General features: G+C 39.2%; 1 protein-coding gene across 7 annotated transcripts in view; it reads right to left on the reverse strand.

Annotated features, from left to right (window-relative positions):
* SUMF1 (sulfatase modifying factor 1) overlaps positions 1–9,538 on the reverse strand; it is an 891,645-nt gene that overhangs the window by 707 nt on the left and 881,400 nt on the right. For 3 of the 7 annotated variants that reach the window (XM_042448631.1, XM_042448630.1, XM_042448629.1), the window contains one exon: positions 5,173–7,619. In XM_042448631.1, coding sequence (XP_042304565.1) covers positions 7,506–7,619 — 114 coding nt within the window. In that variant the 3' untranslated portion in view covers positions 5,173–7,505. Of the gene's footprint in view, positions 1–5,171; positions 7,620–9,538 lie in introns of those variants that run through there. The other 4 variants (XM_042448632.1, XM_042448634.1, XR_006101837.1 and 1 more) reach the window with 3 other exon arrangements.

The raw sequence follows: 9,538 nt of genomic DNA on the forward strand, positions 1-9,538 counted from the left end.
GAACAGATAGCTCTCCAGATGTTGTCGGACTGCAACTACCATCAGCCCCAGGCAATGTACTCAATGAGTAGGGATGATAGTTGTAGTCTAACATCTTGAGGCCCTCTGGCTCCCCAACTGTGAAGTGTGGACATTGCATGACATGGTAAGCTGTCATTAATCAAAAACAGAAGCCAAAGCTACCAGACTTTCCCTCACATAATGCAGTGAGGGAGGTCACTGGGGGTGCAAGTTCCATACTTGCTAGATCTGTTTTTGCCACAGTAAGCTATGGTTTATTGTGACATCCTAATGTACCCATTCTGTGGTATAATATATGATGGTCAATACAAAGCACTCTTAGATTTTCACATCTTTGCAGGTGCCTTATCACCCATTGTAAAATGTGTTGAAGTGTCTGCCATCTAAAACTGCAGAGGACATAAAATGAAATCTGAAAATCTGAAACTTTTTTCCAGAGTAGTATTCTTCAAAACAATTAAGTACCTTCATAATGTTATTGATAGGTTTAAGCATACTAAATCAGGAGGCAGCTCTAGCTGTGTCCAAAGATGACAAATCTCTTTGTTTATCCACAGCTATCCAAATTTTTAAAATTCCTGCTCCATAGCAGACTCTTTGCATCCATGAATGTAGTTTACTGTAAAGTCATAAGAATGAATCATCTGCACTATGCTCTTAATACCATGTTTTTTGATTTAGTCAAACAGAATTGAATTTGTTCTAACAAGCAGATTTTCAGTAATCTTCCTCTGGCATAGACAATCTGAAACAATTACTAAGTGGTGCAATTGATTCTTATTTCTACTAGGTGTATTTTGGTTCCAACTGGGGGAAAAACTAATTACATATAGGTAATATTATGTGGGGGGAAACATGAGAAAGAGGGAAAGAGGGGGCCTCTCATTTTAAAGAGAAAAAAAATTCCATGGATTCATTTATAAAGTTTGAACTACATTTGCTCCCACATCCTCATTTTTTAAATACGCCATCTTCTAGGAGAAAACAAAAAGAAAACATATTTGGCATTAACTTGTCATTTACTGAAAATAAATTTTAAGATCCAAGATGAGACACGGAGAAATAGATGCACTTGGGTTTAATAAAGTGGCCACACAACACACATGTCCAATAATGTTCACAGTAGTGGACTGACTGCTGAATTAAAATCTGACCAGTGTTCAGCTCAAAGCACATTGCCACATGCAGATGCTGCGTGGGTGGGTCACTGCTGCTTGCATGGAAGTAGTTCTTAAACAAGAAGTCATTTTGGATAAATGTCCAAATGTTGGACAAATAATGCCTTCCCCGCCCCACAAAAACAGTTAAATCTTGTTTCAGTGCTAACCGTGAGACAATATCCTCAATCACACCTGAAGACAGCATGCTATGTTACAGCATGCACACAATGGCACACAAAGCTCTATCTTCTGGCTCCTTGTGTCATGTACCGGCAGATTTTTAGCTCAGAAATCCAAAACTTGAGTGTAGAACAGAAAGCTTTATTAAGAAGCCAAAGCAGTTCACAATATGGTGCTGTTGTTAAGACTGAAGCAATTCAGTTGCACCATATAATGAAGCACAAAGTGATTCAAACCTTTTTATGCTTTCAAACTCCAATTGTCACAAATACAAAACATTTCTTCTCATGCTGCCCTGTTGTTTTCCTTGTACCAAGCATTCCCCTGGGCAATTCCTGCTGCCTATTACCTCCCTTTCACACCTGCTACTTAGCTATCCTCAGGACAGATAACCATTCCCTTCCACCCAGCACCACCAGCCTGACATAGCCCAGCATCCAGTAACATGAAACAAATCAGGCAAAAGGCAAAGCTTAATTGCTTAACAAGCATGGCAGGAAGTCTGAAGGACTCACGTCTGACATATTGCCACCACTTCCCACAGTCAGATATCTACAACCTGAGGAAGTGACCTCACTTTGTGTGATGGTAAGGAACAGACTACCTTGGAAGGTGGTAGATTCCTTCATGGCAAGTTTTCAAGCAGAGGCCATCTGGTCAGGGGTGTTTTAGCAGGGATACCTCTATCAGTAGGGAGATGGAGTAGATGGCCCATGAAATCCCTGGCAGCTCTACAATTCTATGATTCCAATTCAAGTGGGAAAGGTCAAGTACTGTTAGTACTACTAGTACTGGTTGCTCTACTGCAAATCACATAGAGATCTACTAGTACCATCCTGGTCTAAATTCTACTCACTCTAGCTTAACAAGGGTGCTTAGATGTAGGATGTTAAGAAGTGATATTAGCTGATGGGAATTTGAATGCCTTCCCACTGGGAACAATCGCACCATGTTTTGGTTATCAGCTGGGAATTGTAGTCTTTTTTTTCAACGGGAAGTGACCTGAACTTTTGACTTCTGGAAAAAAAAGGACCCCTCTTGAGCCTAAAACTGTCCCAGGGAAAATGTGGAGAAAATGCACACTCCGTATCCATAAGTTCGTATTTGGGGCATTTGGGAGCAAAATATTATTCAAATTATTTTTAAAAAATGAGAAGGGGGGCCACAAAAACAGCTCTGGGGTAGCATTTGGCACTTTCACCATCTCTGTTCTACAACGTTCTCTAAAAACAATACCATCGGTGAATAAAGCGTTTTTTGTTAATGAGGCCAACCAAATTACTAAGCAAATTGTTTCATTTACAATTCTATTCCATTAACATAAAAATATTCCAAAGATTAAGACCAGTATTAGAACACTACTGAATTGGCTTACTGAAAATATTTTGGACATCCAGAAAGGCCACGTTTTGTTATTGTTGTGTGCCCCTTCAAGTAACTTCTGATTTATGGCGACCCTAGGATTAACCTGTCAAAGGGCTTTCTTGGCAAGATTTGTTGAGAGGGTGTTGCCTTTGTTTTCTTCTAAAGCTGAGAGTGTGTGACTTGCCCAAGCTCATCCCGTGGGTTTCCATGGCTGAGCAGTATTTGAACCCTGTTCTCCATAGTAGTCCAACATTCAAACCACTACACCACGCTGTTTCCTGTCATATGCCTCTACCCAGCTAATATTTACCAATACCCTTTTAAAATGGCATTGTGATCTACTCAGCAGGAGAATAAACCACACTTACCAAATGTACATCTTTATAATCATGCCGTTGCAAGCTTTCTTATGTCCTGATTTTACAGATGAGTGGCTCGACCTAAGAGCAAGGCTTTTCCATCTTGTTAACACATTGGAAAGGCTTCATTCCCATACAAGACAGAAATTTGTTCAGCCATATGTCAGGCACTTGAAGGGAACATTGTGTTTTGTTTCACACTGACGGAATATTAAATAGCAGGGGAAAAACCCACCAGGAAACTGGTGCTTTGAACTGTCTAGAAATTTTCCAAAGAAAGAATGCATGAAAGCTGGTTTTCTTTCACTTCCTCTACCCCCAAGGATCTTTTAAAATGAATTTTATTTGAAGAATTAATATGATGCTGTTCAAAAATACAAACAGCTGCTGGCTCTGAAGTCTGCTTGTTTCAAGGAATAAACAGAAGAGGCACAGGCAAGTTTAAGATGAAATATGACCGGATCAGGTCACTGATTAGAACATTCAAGAGTACTTTGGCACATTGGCTTAATCCTCTATCATGTAGACCGCCTCTCCATAATTGTAAGCATATCATCTACTATTTTCCCGCAGATAATGAATCTAAAGATTAAATTCAGATTGCTTCTTGCCTATTCCAGTATCACCGTTTATATACTTCTTGGCTATGAAGGTGTGGGAGAAGTGTTTATATAAGTGGTTAGTCAGTACAGAATGGATCACCCAAAACAGGAGGAAGGTTACTATAACCTAAATCCAATTGTTAATCCAAAACAAAACCAATGGAATTTATGCAAGTGTTCACTTAGAAGGTTCCCACTGATTCACAGCAGGTCTACTCTAGCTGGATTAAGCCTTAGAAACAGACAGCTCAGCCAACACTTATTTAGGACAGAAAATGCCAGACCAACAATAATTCCAACTGGCTGATATTTACTACAATAAAATAATTACAACTAGGTACAGAATATTTAACTATTTATTTTGTTTAAAAATGTAAATACTTTATTTTTTTACAAAAGATTGTTTTTTTTAAGTGCAGCATAATAGTTAACTGTACAGTGGTGCCTCGGGTTACGAAATTAATTCGTTCCGCGGCCGCTTTCGTAACCCGAAAAGCCTTCGTAAGCCGAATTGCCATAGGCGCTAATGGGGAAAAGCCGCGATTCCGTGCGAAAAAGCCGAAAAAAAGCACCAAAAGTTTTTTCGTAACCCGAAAAAACATTCGTAACCCGGAACAATGATTCCCTATGGGATTTTTTCGTATCCCGAAAATTTCGTAACCTGGGTATTTCGTATCCCGAGGTACCACTGTATAAGGTAAGATACAGAGGGACAAAATGACCTGTTCATCTCAGGCAGCCTTTTTGGTTGGGCAGTCAGGCTTGGAACAAAGTGATTCAGAAGCTGCCATCAAGAATGCTAAAGTGGCCTCAACTCTCAAGACTCTAAGGTGGATTTCAATATGAGATCCTGTGTACCATAGTCACTAGAGTGCTGGGCATGAGTAATCCAAATCAAGTATCCAAGATAAATTGTTGCCTTGAACTTCTTGGAGAAATTAACAAACAAAATGTAATGTCTTAATACAGAAAAATTATTCTGAGGACTGCAGCATGCATGTAGTTTTTATTAACTTCTATAGGTTATATCCAGTGAGACCCTCCCACCAACAGGTTGTCTTTTGCTCAGAACTCAACACCAAGAGAGAGAGAGAGAGAGAGAGAGAGAAAACAAATAAACAAAACAATATGCTTCTCATCATCACCTCTCTTTCGAGCACTGTTTACTAAGCTAATTCATGGGCCACCTCCCCATGTCATTCTCAGGGATGGTTTATATTAGCCATGGCTTGTTACTTTAGCCATGAATGGTCTCGCAGATGACCTAGAAAAGTACAGATTGTTCTTCCCATTTGTGGTCTGGTTCTCTCTCTCTCACTCTTTCTGTCAGCACTTGGGGGGAAAAGGTAAGGACAAGTCACAATACAGGGCATAGATATAACATCAAACCATGGTTTGCAAGGATGAGCCAAAAAGTGACAAAACACAACCTGGCTTGCTGTTATGCCAAAAGCCAGTCATGCTGTATGCAGCCGGGGGGGGGGGGGGGGGGGGGGGGGGGGGGGAACTGGCAGATTTCATTCCTTGTAAGTCACTTTAAATGCTACATTTTCTTATTCAGGCAAGGACAAAATCTGTGTAGCTTGATGAGCAACACCAAACAGCTTCCTTCTTTGTAGGCAGCATGGAATACAACTGAATTGTTAGGAAGAGAATAAACATGATATTTCAATTAGACATTTTTAATGAGTTCACTATATAGTTATTAGAAGCATATGTTTCAGTTTGCATAACATTAACTGATGTTTAACCCACGTGAACTCAACGCTTTATGTAGTGCAGACATTAGTATAGTAACACTATAAAAAACATTTCATATACATCCATGATTGAACTTAAGAGGATCCACAATACATTACAGAAATGCCAATAAACATGTGATTTTAGCACTGGCTATATTCATCTGTGACGAGTAGGCATTTTATTAGCTTCTCATATTATAAGTCCTGTTTCTTAAACTTCAAATGCATTTTTGCTTGTGCCATTAAAGGCATTACCTGAGAACAAGGGCAGGCCCTGCACATATACTTACCAACACCCTTGGCCCTCAAACATTGTCCATATAGTCCAAATCATCTGGAGAGTACCAGGTTACCTCTGATCAACGGGTCTGTGAAAGATGTATTGTCATCAGTTTATAATATTGGCATTTCTGACAGATGTCTTTTCATCATTTCCCCCAATAAACAGCACCTTGCGCTCTCTCACTCTCTGCTCTCTGTGTGTGTGTTTGTGTGCGTGTAAAAAGATACCGTATATTCAAAAAGCCAGTGACTGTAGTAGATTACATTTTAATCCCCTCTAAAGGAAAATTATTACCCTAGATAATTGGTGCAGGCTCATAAAATTTGAAGTGCAATTTGTTTCAGGAAAAACCCATTTGATAGATTTCACTAGATTCATTTCCAAAGTCCTGATTGCTGTTGGTAGCCTCAACTAGAATAAGTACCAGCACTGAACCAATGGAATTTTTCATAAATGTTGAATCGAATACTGTATTCAACAGCTGATTCAATCTATTCTAGTTCAGAGAAATCAGAATAAGATTCAGCCCATCACGCATTCATAGCCTACTCTCTAATCGTTCCTTATCAAGAATCCCAGCTGTCGTGTTCCTAGCCCTCATGGGTCTGAAAATATATCAGCCACATTTGCTGAAGGCTCACAACCATAAAGGATCCTTAGCAGACAGGGAGCTGAGCCATCTCAATGTGCACAAACCCCCTTGTTCTTACCACCCCACTCATATGTGTATTATAAAGCCAGTGCTTCAAATGTCACTTTCTTTCAACACCGACAGGTATATTTGTGTAGGGCTACAGCCTTAGTATAAGAAATTCACATCTGGCAACAGGTATATTACATTAATTGTTCAAATACATTTTCCGAATTCGTGTCATTGACAGTTTCTCTCATGATCCAGTCTAGTGCCCCTCTGTGAAGATAAAATATATTTCCAGCCATATTCTTAATGGATCCACTGGTTTATTCCAGTGCAACCCCACAATTTAATTAAATAATAGGTTGCTTAGGAACTGTTGTTGTTATTTTCCTGATGGCCCTCAACTACCTGGAAGTTTTTTCTCATTAAGATCACAGAACTCTCTGCTAAACAGGAAGTGGTGATGAATCATAGGAGAGACAAAGCATACTGCAAAACACATATACATTTCCAGAGATAAGTCTCAGAGGCCAAGGTAACAAACATATATATCAAATTACTGATCTCAAAGAAAGTTAACTGCACTTACATCCTAGTGAAATCACTAAGTTAAAATAATCATATCTGACTACCCACTAATTTTAGTGGGACTTGAGCTTCCTTTGGATCAGGATGACCTTTTCTGTTTTCCTTCACTTGTGACATCATTATAACAATTGTAATTAAATGAAATATAGCAATGTTTTACTTTCTAACTACTTCTATTAATCTATCTGGGGCTTGAAAGTAATTGTCTCAGAAGGGTGCACCTTTATTTTAAGAAAACGAAAACATGTAGGGCCATTTTTATTTCTTTTTATTATTATTTTAAATTTTATTTTTCCATTTGTATTTCAAGGGCCATAGTTCTCTCTGATTTGGATGTAAATCTATTTAATGCTCAAAATATCATCATTAAGAATTTCATATTTATAAATTAAATAGAAGTCTGTTTTCTTCAGTAACAGGTAATTCAAGAAGAAAATTGCCAGCTGACATTTTCAAAATGTCTATTTTTAATCTTTCTTTCTGATCAGGCATCATCTTTGCTTGAGCTGCATCCTGTTCTTTTAAGGCCTTGGTGAGTTCTCTTAGTCCTCGGCAGCTGTCGGCTTTGTCATTTTAAGTAGTCAGGGAGAGTATCAGCAGCACAGCGGAATCCCAGGTTTGAAGCAGAACTGTCAGGAGTATTTTGGCTTCGAGCTGCACATCGATACCTATAGCAGTAGGACTGAGAAAGAAAAGCTGCATGTTATTACAGGTTCCTATTAAACTGTCCTGATTTATTAGATGAACATGCCATTGTAATTCACCACTGGGGAGATATACTTGATAAAAAAAAAGGACATTAGTCGCCCAAGGGACAGATTCTCCAATTTGGTTCCTGTAAACAGAAATGGACTAAGAAACGGTGCCCTGGAGATAAAAAATTCAAATAGCATCCCATGGTGATGAAAATGTGATTTTCCACATAATCTGTTATCCTACTCTGTCTGAAGGTAAGGGACATCCCTTCTAGGACAAGAAGGAAAATGGTTCCTAAATATATCTAATGTGAAGATTTCTTTTACGTGCTGCTTGTTGTGCCCACTTTAACTTACTGAAGTATTGCTGCAGATGACGACAAGTAGGACAACATTTCCCAACTTCTCAGACATGTTAATATAAATTTCAGAGCACCTTCCATATTTGTTAGAATGCTGACTCTGAAGTAGCTACTGATCTGAATCCTTCCCATATTATGATTTCTAGCATGAGGAGTCTGTTGCTGAATATTTTTCTTGGTGTACAAATGGAAAGATTTCTATAATCGTCTCATCATCATCAATAATCAGCAAACATAGAGCCAGCATGTCATAGTGGTTTGAGTGTTTGAAATACAACTCTGGAGACCAGGGTTTCATTCACAGCTCGGGCATAAAACCCATTGGGTGACCTTGGCCAAGTCAGCCTCAGAGGAAGGCAATGGCAAACCAACTCTGAACAAATCTTGCCAAGAATCTTGCCCCATGATAGGGTCGCCATAAGTCAGATATGACTTGAAGACACACAACAACAACAACCATACCCAGCACCAAATGGGAGCATTCCCATAATCATCACTGCCCACATAGCCAGAAGAAACAACATCCGTGGAAACAAGCCAAGCCAAGTCTGTTTTCATACATTTCTTTTCATTCGAACTGAAAAAACACATGCAGATCTTCACTGTTCATGGGTCCTAGTCATAATGCCCTTCTTCATCTTTGCTATGTGTCCAGCAAGAATTTCACATTTCTTTCCAACTGACAGTCTTTAGTGCCCTCATCCACATTTCTACCCCTTTCTCAATTTCTGTCTGACATTGCTTGTGCCTCCCTAGCAGTAATTTCAGCTTCCTTGGGGAGGTATGCTTTATCATGTGAGACCTACAGCTCTAAGAGAATGATATGATCTTGGTTGCCATAGAGATTTCAAGGACTTGTAATCTTTCTACAGGTCTACTGTGCCAATCTTTGTGCAAGCAGACTGGTAGTATCTTTTGTGAGAGGAAGAACAGCAAAAGAAACACGCAGTCCATATCTGTACCTGATGTCCTCAAGCACAATGTTAGTGGCAATCCTGCAGCTATAGGACTGGCACCTATATTTCCATGTCTACCCCAAAATGGTTTTTGTAAATAAGAAGCCTCTCTTTATATCTAGAACAATTACTAAGGGAACTGAAAGACACTATTATTTCAGAACTTTGCAATTTCCTATTATCCCAGAGGATTTAAAAATCTGGGTTGTATTCAACTGTAGTGTTGCACCACTTGGAAAGCTCAGATGCTCCTGTATGCCATGACATCCATTTCTGCTGTATGTATCAGCTTCACCTCATGACCTCTAACACATTCTTGTGGGTTGGGGGGGGGGGGCCTTTTTCTGGAGCAATATGGGACAGAGTGTTGCAGTTTATAGTAGGAAGAGAGGACTACTAGTGACTACTACAGTCAGTCCTCTGTATCCACAGAATCAACCATCCACAGATTTAAAAAACTGAATTTAACACAAAAAGCAAACCTTGATTTTTGCCATTTTATATAAGGAACACCATTTTACTACTCCATTGTATAATATAAGACTTGAGCATCTGCAGATTTTGGTATCCATGGAGGGTCCTGGAACC

Source organism: Sceloporus undulatus, chromosome 2 (genome assembly GCF_019175285.1).
Source record: "Sceloporus undulatus isolate JIND9_A2432 ecotype Alabama chromosome 2, SceUnd_v1.1, whole genome shotgun sequence".
Taxonomy (NCBI): domain Eukaryota; kingdom Metazoa; phylum Chordata; class Lepidosauria; order Squamata; family Phrynosomatidae; genus Sceloporus; species Sceloporus undulatus.